The sequence below is a fragment of the Anguilla rostrata genome, chromosome 1, assembly GCF_018555375.3.
Source record: "Anguilla rostrata isolate EN2019 chromosome 1, ASM1855537v3, whole genome shotgun sequence".
Classification (NCBI taxonomy): Eukaryota; Metazoa; Chordata; class Actinopteri; order Anguilliformes; family Anguillidae; genus Anguilla; species Anguilla rostrata.
The window spans coordinates 84,988,834-85,002,253 of NC_057933.1; the positions used below are offsets into that span (position 1 = coordinate 84,988,834).

Below are 13,420 nucleotides of genomic sequence, written 5' to 3' on the forward strand. Positions count from 1 at the left end.
GTTGGTGTTGAGTTGTGCTGGAGTTGGTGTTGAGTTGTGCTGGAGTTGGTGTTGAATTGTGCTGGTGTTCAGTTGTGCTGGTGTTGGTGTGTGTTGGTGTTGAGTTGAGCTGGTGTTGGTGCTGAGTTGTGCTGGAGTTGGTGTTGAACTGTGCTGGTGTTGGTCTTGAGTTGTGCTGGAGTGGGTGTTGAGTTGTGCTGGTGTTGGTGTGTGTTGGTGTTGAGTTGAGCTGGTGTTGGTGCTGAGTTCTGCTGGAGTGGGTGTTGAGTTGTGCTGGTGTTGGTGTGTGTTGGTGTTGAGTTGAGCTGGTGTTGGTGCTGAGTTGTGCTGGAGAGGGTGTTGAGTTGTGCTGGTGTGTGTTGGTGCTGAGTTGTGCTGGAGTTGGTGTTGAGTTGTGCTGGTGTTGGTGCTGAGTTGTGCTGGAGTTGGTGTTGAGTTGTGCTGGTGTTGCGTGTGTTTTGGGTGTTGTTTCGCGGTTGGCGGTGCTGGCGTGTGTTTTGGTGTTGTTTCGCAGTTGGTGGTGATGGTGTGTGTTTTGGTGTTGTTTCGCAGTTGGCGGTGCTGGCGTGTGTTTTGGTGTTGTTTCGCAGTTGGCGGTGCTGGTGTGTGTTTTGGTGTTGTTTCGCGGTTGGCGGTGATGGTGTGTGTTTTGGTGTTGTTTCGCGGTTGGCGGTGCTGGCGTGTGTTTTGGTGTTGTTTCGCGGTTGGCGGTGATGGTGTGTGTTTTGGTGTTGTTTCGCGGTTGGCGGTGATGGTGTGTGTTTTGGTGTTGTTTCGCGGTTGGCGGTGCTGGCGTGTGTTTTGGTGTTGTTTCGCGGTTGGCGGTGATGGTGTGCGTTTTGGTGTGGTTTCGTGGTTGGCGGTGATGGTGTGTGTTTTGGTGTTGTTTCGCGGTTGGCGGTGTTGGCGTGTGTTTTGGTGTTGTTTCGCGGTAGGCGGTGATGGTGTGTGTTTTGGTGTTGTTTCGCGGTAGGCGGTGATGGTGTGTGTTTTGGTGTTGTTTCACGGTTGGTGGCGCTGACCGAGTGGGAAGTCGGCCTCCAGGTCCAGTAACGGGAGCGTGGCAGAGGGGGCGGGAGAGTCCTGCTGGTCGGAGGGGCCCAATCGCTGCGTGCCGGGGGCTGGCTCCTCCTCCCAGCTGCGGGGCGTGGACAAGCCCTCCGACTCCAAATCCCCACTGTACGTGCTGCCCTGGTCTGAGCACAGCATTAAACAACACAGAATCAACATTACAAACAACACAATCAACATTACAACATTACATACAACACAAAATCAACATTACAAACAACACAAAATCAACAATACAAACAACACAAATCAACAATACAAGCAACACAAAATCAACATTACAACGTCACCTACAATCCCTCCTCTATTCCCCCGCTCCGATACCTCCATAAGAGATGGGTTTGTCCCTCTCCCCCTCCTCTTCCTCCGCCATATCCTGGTCGGGGGGGCTGTTCGGAGCTGGGTGTGCACTGCTCTCAGTCCGGTCCAGTGAGGAAGGTACAAACAGCGGCACAGGCAGCTACAGGAACACACAAGCACACAAAAATATGAACACATTAATATATGGACACATGAACATGCAAACATATGAACACAGGACCATATGGACAACAGGAACATATTTACACATGAACATATGGACACAAGAACAAAGAAACACATGAACATACGGACACAGGAACATATGTACACGTGAATATATGGACACAGGAAGATATGAACACACGGACACAGACACAAAGTGCACCTGCACAAGTGAACACAGCCCACAGGTAAGCACTGGCAATACAGGAGGAACAGCTTGTGTAGGAACAGTATACATGGAAGTGGGTGTAGTACAGGTGGAGGTATGAGGATGTAGCACAGGTGAGGTGGGTGTAGTACAGGTGGAGGTGTGAGGATGTAGCACAGGTGAGGTTGGTGTAGTACAGGTGGAAGTGTGAGGATATAGCACAGGTGAGGTGGATGTAGTACAGGTGGAGGTGTGAGGATGTAGCACAGGTGAGGTGGGTGTAGTACAGGTGGAGGTGTGAGGATGTAGCACAGGTGAGGTGGGTGTAGTACAGGTGGAGGTGTGAGGATGTAGCACAGGTGAAGTGGGTGTAGTACAGGTGGGGTGGTGCAGGTATAGTACAGGTGGAGGTGTGAGGATGTAGCACAGGTGAGGTGGGTGTAGTACAGCTAGAGGTGTGAGGATGTAGTACAGCTGGAGTTGTGAGGGTGTAGTACAGGTGGAGGTGTGACAGTGTAGTACAGGTGAGGTGTGAGAGTGTAGTACAGCTGGAGGTGTGATGGTGTAGTACAGGTGGAGGTGTGAGGGTGTAGTACAGGTGGAGTTGCACAGGTGTAGTACAGGTGAGGTGTGAGGGTGTAGTAAAGCTGGAGGTGTGAGGGTGTAGTACAGGTGGAGTAGTACAGGTGAGGTGTGAGGGTGTAGTAAAAGCTGGAGGTGTGAGGGTGTAGTACAGGTGGAGTAGTACAGGTGAGGTGTGAGGGTGTAGTAAAGCTGGAGGTGTGAGGGTGTAGTACAGGTGGAGTAGTACAGGTGAGGTGTGAGGGTGTAGTAAAAGCTGGGGATGTGCGGGTGTAGTACAGGTGGAGGTGGGTGTAGGCATACCGGTACAGGCAATCCCACAGGGAGGGGGGTGTACTGGGAGTACAGGTGCATCGGCACAGGAATGAAGACAGGTACAGGAACCGGCAACACCAGGATCTTCTGCCCGTGCACTTCATCTGGGAACGAATACGCGCGCGTGCACACACACAGAGAATCACCATTAGAACGCCGCGTAGAAGCATTTATATATTATTCGCAATGTGTTTGCCGTGTGTATGTGCCTGCATGCGTATGTGCATGTTTCTGTGCATGTGTGTATGTACACAGGCATGCATGCATGTATGTTTGCTTGCATGCACGTGTGTATTTATACGCGTGTATGTATATGGGCATGCATGTATGAACGTACGTGTGTGCATGCGCATGTGTGTATGTATATGGGCATGCATGTATGTACGTATGCGTGTGCATGTGTGTATGTATATGGGCATGCATGTATGTGGGCATGTATGTATGTACGTGTGAATGTGTGTATGTATATGGGCATGTATGTATGTACTTATGCGTGTGCATGCACACACCTGTCTGAGACTCCACACTCTTCTGGTGTGGTTTGCACATGGTTCCCTTGTTCTGGCTGATGGGCCTGCAGAGCAGAGCCTTGTTCTTCAGCACCCTGCGGGGCGGGGCCGGGAGCTTCATTGCATCTGTCTGCGTGCTCGCCTGCGCAACAAATCTGCATTACTGCAACAAACCTGCGTTACTGCAACAAACCTGCATCACTACAACTAACCTGCATTACTGCAGCTGCTTGCCTGCACAGCAAATCTGCATTACTGCAACAAACCTGCATTACTGCAACAAACCTGCATTACTGCAGCTGCTTGCCTGCACAGCAAATCTGCATTACTGCAACAAACCTGCGTTACAGCAACAAATCTGCATTACTGCAACTGACCTGCATTACTGCAACAAACCTGCGTTACTGCAATAAACCAGCATTACTGCAATAAACCTGCATTACTGCAGCTGCTTGCCTGCACAGCAAATCTGCATTACTGCAACAAACCAGCATTACTGCAGCTGCAGGCATGCCCACACCCCTAAAGACGGGGTCATAGACACGAATACATGTATGCAGGCCTACAACCATGCCAAAAGACAAAAAACATAAACAAACAGTCTCTCACACACACACACGCACGCACGCACGCACGCACGCACGCACGCACACAAACATACACGAACACATGCGCAGGCACACGCACGCACGCACGCACATACACACATGCAAGCACGCACACACACACTCACGTCTCCATTGATCCTGGCCTGGATGAGTGCTGTGGGAACAGCCCCTGCAAAATACAGACTTCATTACCAAACTGACAGGTTAAAAAACAGACTTCTCAAAAACACAGACATATGCTAATGACTTTACTGTACAGCAGGTTATTGGTATGCAGTAATAAGGACTGTACCATACTGCAGGTTATTGGTATCCAGTAATAATGACTGTACCGTAGAGCAGGTTATTGGTATGCAGTAATAATGACTGTACCGTACAGCAGGTTATTGGTATGCAGTAATAAGGACTGTACCATACAGCAGGTTATAGATATCCAGTAATAAGGGCTGTACCGTACAGGAGGTTATTGGTATGCAGTAATAAGGTCTGTACCGCACAGCAGTTCATTGGTATGCAGTAATAATGACTACCGTACAGCAGGTTATTGGTATGCAGTAATAAGGACTGTACCGCACAGCAGGTTATTGGTATCGTAATAAGGTCTGTACCGCACAGCAGTTCATTGGTATGCAGTAATAATGACTACCGTGCAGCAGGTTATTGGTATGCAGTAATAAGGACTGTACCGCACAGCAGGTTATTGGTATTCTGTAATAAGGGCTGTACCGTACAGCAGTTTATTGGTATGCAGTAATAAGGACTGTACCGTACAGCAGGTTATTGGTATGCAGTAATAAGGACTGTACCGTACAGCAGGTTATTGGTATGCAGTAATAAGGGCTGTACCGTACAGCAGGTTATTGGTATGCAGTAATAAGGACTGTACCGTACAGCAGGTTATTGGTATGCAGTAATAAGGACTGTACCGTACAGCAGGTTATTGGTATGCAGTAATAAGGACTGTACCGTACAGCAGGTTATTGGTATGCAGTAATAAGGACTGTACCGTACAGCAGGTTATTGGTATGCAGTAATAAGGACTGTACCATACAGCAGCGTTACTGGAGCAGTATGAAGGGTCTGTGACAGCGTTGGTAGCAGAAGGTAGACCAGGATGATGCGTAAGGACTGTCGACAGATGGAGCATAATGACGTGAGCGATGTTCGTAATAGTGTCGGAGTTGGCATATAGCTGACGTACGAGGTATTGTAGCGAATAGCTACGAAGAGGTTGTACAGTATAGCTGTACACGTATGTAGGAAGTGACTAGGATGTACGGAGGCAGGTTGCGACAGCGTCCTGGGGCCGCGAGGACACCAGTTAGCGTGACGGGCGTGGCTTCCTTGGAGGCGTAGACAGGGAGGTGGGACACGGCAGGTGCCCCGGCAGGGGGGGGCAGGGGGGCAATACAGGCTGGGACGGCACCTGTGGGAACTGGGGGCGGGGGGGGATGTTCATACTTACTGCAGTGTACAGTTACACATTTCAATTACAAATGTTTTTAACACTTCAAAGTTGATAAGCGATAAATGTACTGGTACAACTGGTGATATGTATAATATAAAACATAAAAAGGACTTATAATAAATTATACTTGTCTTACCATTGTCTGTTTTAGATTAGCAGTATAGACTTCCTCATAGGTTTCACCACTAGCACCAGTCAGATAGCATTACGTTAGCTAGCTAGCCAGTTAGGCAGTGCTAGTTGGAATTAGAACATTTCTTGCTCAGCGACCGAGCTAAAATCGGCCAAGACAACAGCAAACAAAACAAATGCCCTGGCCGCAATTTTACTCAATTTATCCCTATGCATCAGTCCCCATCAATCAAATACAGAACTAGAAATTAATTTATAACGTTACTGTTGCCTGGCAACAGGAGGACGGTATTGTACAGAAAGACGTACTGTGCGGGGGAAGGGCGATGGCGCCAGAGAGCTGTGGGTGTTGCTGCTCGTAGGTGCTGCTCGGGGGGTGTTGCTGCTCGTAGGTGCTGCTCGGGGGGTATGGCTGCTCGTAGGGGCTGGTCTGGGCTTGCGGCTGCTCGTAGGGGCTGGTCTGGGCTTGTGGCTGCTCGTAGGGGCTGCTCTGGCTGCTCTGGTTGTGCTGCCGATCGCAAGTGCTGCTCTGTTGGTGATTGAAGAGCAGCAGGCAGGACAGGTCGCAGAAGTGCTTCATCTCTCCCAGCCACTTCTGAGACTCCAGCAGCTTCCCCTGCCGCAGACACCAGTCACACTTGGCCATCTGGGGGGTGGGGGGGGGGGGGGTTAATACCTCATCGCTCACAGGTACACAGCGGGGTCACTTAGCCAGGCCCTGGAGAACCCACAGATTTCTGGTTTTAGTTTCTCCCAGATACCAGCAGAAAATTCAGACCCAAGAACCCCGCTGAACTGAATTTACTGCTGTACCTGATAAACTGCTGATCAGCACACCCTGCAGCTCGACTGTACACCAACTCAGCTTACACAGATACGACCCTAATACTCCTAATACAGTGTTATGTGTGTTCACTGTGTGACAGGAAGTGATCTCTGTGTGAAAATAAATGCTCTCTCTGTGTGACAGGAAGTGATCGCTCTGTGACAGGAAGTGATCCCTCTGTGTGAGAGGAAGTGATGGTTCTGACCTGGTAGAACAGCACTGTGTACAGAGCCATGCACTCCTCCTTGCAGAACTCCTCCAGCTTCCCGCCGAAGTGGTTCTGGATCATCTTCTGGGCCGTGTTGGTGCAGTAGGCACAGGTCCGACACGGGTTCCCCGTCCGCTTGGCCAGGTCGTGCTTAAAGAGCAACTTACAGCCTGACGTACGGACACACAGTCACACAAACACAGGGACACACAGTCACACAAACACAGGGGCACACAGTCACACAAACACAGGGGCACACACACAAAGTACTGGCCAATCAGTAACTCAGTGATTCATCAATAATTCATCGGCTTCTAAAAGAAAGGATGGACTATATACCTTTTGTTGGCTGGCTAGCGAGTAGAACAGTCTCTCCAGGCATAAAACCCAAACACTCTGCAGTCTGTTACTGAAGCTGAGCAGCTTATCTCTGTAGTCAGATTTACCCAAATAAAGGTGAGCTGGTTACTAGTATTAATGGTAACAACCTAGCTGCCTTCCGCTGGAGCAGTGGTAACCGACTCGGTTCCTGGACATTTACAATCCTGAAGGCTTTCACTCCCTAACAAAGCACACACCAATCAACAGCTAGAGATTTTGTTGAGCTGCTAATTAGTAGAATCAGGTCTGGGGAGTGAATCAGGGCAGAGAGAGAGGAAGGGAGGGAGAGGGAGAAGGAGAGAAAGAGGGAGAAGAAGGAGAGAGGTGTGCTGGAACTGACCCTCGCTGCAGAAGGGGCGGTCCACATGGTTGAACTTGACCACGTCCCGGAGCATCTTGTCGAGCTTGCAGTACTCGCACCTCGCAGTCACGAAGTTCAGCTTCCTGTACTCCTCCGTGCAGAGCTTCCCACAGAACAGCACCATCTGGCCCTGGAGCGGAGAAACCGTTACTCTCACACACACACACACACACACGTGTGCTCACACGCACTCACACACACACGCGCGCTCACACGCACTCACACACACACGCGCACTCACGCACGCACACACACACGCGCGCTCATACGCACTCACACACACACGCACTCACACACACTGGAGCGGAGAAACAGTTACTCTCTCACACACACACACACTCATACGCACTCACACACACACACGCGCTCACACGCACTCACACACACACGCGCACTCACGCGCTCATACGCACTCACACACACACACACGTGTGCTCACACGCACGCTCATACGCACTCACACACACAGGCGCGCTCATACGCACGCACACACACACACGCGCTCACACGCACTCACACACACACGCGCGCTCACACGCACTCACACACGCACGCTCATACGCACTCACACACACAGGCGCGCTCATACGCACGCACGCACACACACACGCGCGCTCACACGCACTCACACACACACGCGCGCTCATACGCACTCACACACACGCGCGCGCTCATACGCACTCACACACACACACACGCGCGTGCGCTCATTCGCACGCACGCACACACACGCTCTCACACACACACACACACACGGGAGCGGAGAAACCGTTACTCTCACACACACACACGCACACGCACACACACGCTCATACGCACACACACACACACAGGCACTCACACACACTGGAGCGGAGAAACAGTTACTCACACACGCACACACACAGGCACTCACACACACTGGAGCGGAGAAACAGTTACTCACACACGCACACACACAGGCACTCACACACACTGGAGCGGAGAAACAGTTACTCACACACGCACACACACACTCACACACACACACACACACTGGAGCGGAGAAACAATTACACGCACGCACACACACACACACACACTCACTCACACACACACACACACACACACACACACACACACACAGGGCAGCAAACACAGCAGTGTTTTATTAGTGGTCAGCACAGCAGTGTTAAACATACCATACCCTCAGCAGAGACTTTCACACTACAGACACCAAGGGGGACAGTTATAAGCGTGACACCAGGCAGACAGTGAGGGGGACAGTTATAGGTGTGGCACCAAACAGATGGTGCGGGGGAAGGATATAAATGTGACACCAGACAGGCAGTGAGGGGGAAGGATATAAGCGTGACACCAGACAGACAGTGAGAGGACAGCTATAAGCGTGACACCAGACAGACAGTTATACGCGTGACAACAGACAGACAGTGAGAGGACAGTTATAAGCGTGACACCAGACAGACAGTGAGAGGACAGTTATAAGCGTGACACCAGACAGACAGTGAGAGGACAGTTATAAGCGTGACACCAGACAGGCAGTGAGAGGGACAGTTATAAGCATGAGTCGTGACACCAGACAGGCAGTGAGGGGGACAGTTATAAGCGTGACACCAGACAGGCAGTGAGGGGGACAGTTATAAACGTGACACCACACAGGCAGTGCAGTATCATGGCTGAAATGCCGGTACCTTGAACTGCAGCAGCTCTGGTTTGGAGGAGAAGAGTCGGCGACACTGTCTGCAGCTCAGCTTCACCAGGCCGTGGGAGGGAGGGGCGGGGCCTCCCGCCAAGGAAGGCGGGGCCTGAGCAGGGGCGGGGCCACGCGGCAAAATGGCGGGAAGGGCAGGGCCGTGACCGCGAGGCGACGGCGAGGGAGGGGCCTGTACGGGGCCAGGTCCGAGGGGTGGGGCCTGTCCGTGCCGCGGAGCAGAGAGCGGGGGCAGGGTTGCAGAAGTCTGGGGGGGCAGGGGCACACCAGAAGGGGGGGCCGAGAGGGGCTCCGGGGCAGCAGAGCTTCCGTTCACCTGGCCCTGAGGGGGCACTTTATTTAAGCTTGCCTACAGGGGGAGACAGAGAGCACGTTCAGTGACTCACAGAAACGCATCACTCTGTGGTGGCCAGCAACTCAGCAAATATTATTCGGTAAATATAGTCCACAGCAGCAGACTTGGGCCAACACAAGTTTCAGACATGAGGAACTCTCACTGACCCCCTAAACCCCCCAGAAATCTACTTGTTGGTTCTACATATTTCATAATGCAATCCCAGTGCAGTTTAATAATTCACCCAAATCCAGATTAACTCGTTTCTTAATGAACCAGTTCACCCAAGAATGAAATGAAGGTATATTCCCACTGACCCAGAGTACTGTATATCCATCCAGATAATTACGCTGACATCTGATGAGTTTTCTAGATATCTGCGGCAGCTAGCCCTGATGCAACAGCCCTCAACGGGTCCAAGCTTTTGTGGCCTCAAAGGGCCAGAAATTTACACTCGTAAAACTCAACGTCTCTTTCCAAATATAGAACACCAGGCTTACCCAAGAACATCCACAGAGCTTAATTTGTGCGAGGTTTCATCGAAAACTACAGCTGACGAAGTACACCAACCGTCCATTTCTGCACAAAGTTTCAACCAAAGCATGGCAGTGTTAGCCCAGCTGAGCCCCAGAACCCAACCGAACCTCAGAACCCCAGAACCCAGCCCAGCCCCAGAACCCAACTGAGCCCCAAGAACCCAGAACCCAGCTGATCCCCAGAACCCAACCCAACCCAGCCTCAGAACCCAGCTGAGCCCCAGAACCCAACCGAACCTCAGAACCCCAGAACCCAACCCAACCAAACCTCAGAACCCAGAACCCAAATGAGCCCCAGAACCCAACCCCGCCTCAGAACCCAACTGAGCCCCAGAACCCAGCTGAGCCCCAGAACCCAACCCAACCCAGCCTCAGAACCCAGCCCCAGAACCCAGCTGAGCCCCAGAACCCAACCCAGCCACAGAACCCAGAACCCAGCTGAGCCCCAGAACCCAACCCAGCCTCAGAACCCAGCCCCAGAACCCAGCTGAGCCCCAGAACCCAACCCAGCCTCAGAACCCAGAACCCAGCGAGCCCCAGAACCCAACCCAGCCTCAGAATCCAGAACCCAGCCCCAGAACCCAGAACCCAGCGAGCCTCACCTGGAAGGTGAGGACGCAGTTGTAGGAGCAGAAGTTGCGGATGGAGCCGTCGTTCAGGGCCAGGTGGAACTGCGGAACCGCCACCACCCTGCAGCTGGTGCAGGGGAACGAGGCACCTGCACAGGAGATCAGTCTTACATACCTGTGTGTGTGTGTGTGTGCATGTGTAGGGTGCATATGTGTGTGTGTGTGTGTGTGTGTGTGTATAGGGTGTGTGTGTGTATAGGGTGTGTGTGTGTGTGTGTGTGTGTGTGTGTGTGTAGGGTGTGTGTGTGTGTGTTGTGTGTGTGTAGGGTGTGTGTGTGTGTGTGTAGGGTGTGTGTGTGTGTGTGTGTGTGTGTAGGGTGTGTGTGTGTGTAGGGTGTGTAGTGTGTTGTAGGGTGTGTGTGTGGGTGTGTGTGTGTATGTGTTAGGGTGTGTGTGTGTGTGTTGTATAGGGTGTGTGTGTGTGTGTGGTGTGTGTAGGTGTGTAGTGTGTGTTGTGTGTGGTGTGTGTGTAGGTGTTGTGTGTTGGTGGTGTGTATAGGGTGTGTGTGGTGTGTGTGGTGTGTGTGTGTGGTGTGTGTGTGTAGTGGTGTGTGTGTGTGTAGTGTGTGTGTGTTGTGTGTGTGTTATAGTGGTGTGTGTGTGTGTGTGCATGTGTGTGTGTAGGGTGGTGTGTGTGTATTGTGTGTGTGTGTGTGTGTGTAGGGGGTGTGTGTGTGTGTGTGTGTGTGGTGTGTGTGTGTAGGGTGTGTGTGTGTGTGTGTGTATGTGTGTGTGTGTGTAGGTGTGTGTGTGTGTGTGTGTGTGTGTGTAGGTGTGTGTGTGTGTGTGTGTGTTGATGGGTGTGTGTGGTGTAGTGGTGTGTAGGGGTGTGTGTGTGTGTGTGTTAGAGGGGTTGTGTGTGATAGTGTGTGTGTAGTTGAAGTGTGTGTGGTGTGTGTGTTAGGTGTTGTGTGTGTAAGGGGTGGTGTCACGTGTGTGTATGGGGGGTGGTGTGTGATAGGGTGGTGTGGGTGTACTGGCTGTGATAGGGTGTGGGTCGTGTGTGTGGGGAGTGGCAGGCGTACCGCAGCTGGAGTGTGGGCTCGTAGTAGCAGGCAGGCTCCCGTACACTGTTTTGCTACGCAGCGGCCTCACCTGCACAGGCAGACTCTGCAGCCGGGACCACCCTGCTGCTCTTCTGCAACACACACACAGCCGGTCACCGGGGAGACGGGGGGGCGGGGGAGGGACGGCGGATGAGGGGTGGACGGTGAGACAGGGGGCGGGACGGTGGACAGGGTGAGACAGCATGGGGGGGGACGGTGGGACAGGGTGAGGCAGCGGGATGGGATGGGGGGGGGGGTGTTACCTGCTTGTAGGCAGCGAGGCAGGGCGGGCTGCAGAACTTCCGGACGGCGCCCTCTATCTGCAGCAGCTGGCAGTGCCCCACGCCGCTGTAGCAGTAGGTGGCGCAGGTCTCACAGCAGTTCATGGTCAGGTTGTTGGAGGAGCGGAAGCGCGTGAAGCAGGCGTCGCTGCACAGCTTGTGCACCGCGCCCTGGAAGTTCACCTCGTGGTTAATCTGCGGGGGAGACAGCTCCACTGAGCAACAGGGCCTTCACCACCACCACCCCCCTGACCCGAGCAACAGGGCCTTCACCGCCACCCCCCACCCCCCTACTGAGCAACAGGGCCTTCACCCTACCCCCCACCCACCCCCCTCACTGAGCAACAGGACCTTCACCCTACCTCCCACTGAGCAACAGGGCTTCACCCCTACCTCCCACTGAGCAACAGGGCCTTCACCACCACCACCACCACCACCACCACCAACCACCACCAACCCCCCTGACCGAGCAACAGGGCCTTCACCGCCACCCCCCCCCCCTACTGAGCAACAGGGCCTTCACCCCTACCCTCCCACCCCCCCTCACTGAGCAACAGGACCTTCACCCCTACCTCCCCACTGAGCAACAGGGCCTTCACCCCTACCTCCCCACTGAGCAACAGGGCCTTCACCCTACCTCCCCACTGAGCAACAGGGCCTTCACCCCTACCCCCCCACCCCCCCCCCACTGAGCAACAGGGCCTTCACCACCACCCCCCCTCCCCCCCTCACTGAGCAACAGGGCCTTCACCCCTTCATATTATCAGAGTTATTATTTCCTAATGTTCATATATGGCAGTGTTGACGTTAGCTCATGTTGCCAGGTAACAGCAGCGAGAATTGCAGCGCCTGGTAGCTGGAGCTGTGCAGCTAAAAACAAAATGGCACGCACGGAACTCTGGGATAGATGGAGACCTGGTGCTTGGCTCCCCATCGAGGGGAGGTGAAACGTGATTCAGAAACCCACCCCACCCCCTCCCCCCAGCGACCTCTGACCCCCGTACCACAGCAGTCTTCTTGCAGACGCTGCACTTGATGGCGGTGTCGGCGGGGGACTGCGTGGCCCTGCTGCTGTTGCGCTTCACGTCGAAGGAGGAGAGGCAGGCCTGGCTGCAGAAGTTCTTCACCGTGCCGTTCCCGTCCACGGGGGCGATGATCACGTCCTTCGGGTTCACGATCTCCCTGGAGACAGAAACAGCACTTGGGACGGGCCACGCACACAGAGGAAACTCAAGGGAAGACATACGCAGAGTAAAGTGTGTAGTATATACGCAGAGTAAAGTGTGTGGTATATACGCAGAGTAAAGTGTGTGGTATATACGCAGAGTAAAGTGTGTGGTATATACGCAGAGTAACGTGTGTGGTATATGTGCAGAGTAAAGTGTGTAGTATATACGCAGAGTAAAGTGTGTAGTATATACGCAGAGTAAAGCGTGTGGTATATACGCAGAGTAAAGTGTGTAGTATATACGCAGAGTAAAGTGTGTAGTATATACGCAGAGTAAAGTGTGTGGTATATACGCAGAGTAAAGTGTGCGGTATACACGCAGAGTAAAGTGTGCGGTATACACGCAGAGTAAAGTGTGCGGTATACACGCAGAGTAAAGCGTGTGGTATACACGCAGAGTAAAGCGTGTGGTACATACGCAGAGTAAAGCGTGTGGTGTATACGCAGAGTAACGTGTGTGGTGTATACGCAGAGTAACGTGTGTGGTATACGTGCAGAGTAACGTGTGTGGTATATGTGCAGAGTGAAGTGTGTGGTATATA

The 13,420-nt window shown here is 52.7% G+C and overlaps 2 protein-coding genes across 2 annotated transcripts in view; both read right to left on the reverse strand.

Annotated features, from left to right (window-relative positions):
- LOC135249061 (uncharacterized) overlaps positions 1–10,488 on the reverse strand; it is a 34,512-nt gene extending 24,024 nt beyond the window's left edge. The window contains exons 1-11 of the mRNA XM_064324353.1: positions 10,297–10,488; positions 8,805–9,173; positions 7,114–7,264; positions 6,390–6,562; positions 5,668–6,004; positions 5,077–5,193; positions 3,884–3,927; positions 3,151–3,292; positions 2,630–2,745; positions 1,396–1,531; positions 1,023–1,196 (exon numbers count right to left, since the gene is read on the reverse strand). Of these exons, the coding sequence (XP_064180423.1) occupies positions 1,023–1,196; positions 1,396–1,531; positions 2,630–2,745; positions 3,151–3,292; positions 3,884–3,927; positions 5,077–5,193; positions 5,668–6,004; positions 6,390–6,562; positions 7,114–7,264; positions 8,805–9,173; positions 10,297–10,473 (1,936 nt within the window). The 5' untranslated portion in view covers positions 10,474–10,488. The remainder of the gene's footprint in view (positions 1–1,022; positions 1,197–1,395; positions 1,532–2,629; positions 2,746–3,150; positions 3,293–3,883; positions 3,928–5,076; positions 5,194–5,667; positions 6,005–6,389; positions 6,563–7,113; positions 7,265–8,804; positions 9,174–10,296) is intronic.
- Positions 10,489–11,401: 913 nt separating this feature from the next.
- On the reverse strand, positions 11,402–12,909 carry LOC135249131 (zinc finger MYM-type protein 4-like). Its single transcript, XM_064324460.1, has 3 exons — positions 12,655–12,909; positions 11,633–11,845; positions 11,402–11,461 (listed from the first exon to the last, which is right to left on the reverse strand). Exons 1-3 carry the CDS (start codon positions 12,892–12,894, stop codon positions 11,402–11,404), a joined length of 513 nt encoding a protein of 170 aa, XP_064180530.1. The 5' UTR covers positions 12,895–12,909.
- Positions 12,910–13,420: the final 511 nt, after the last annotated feature.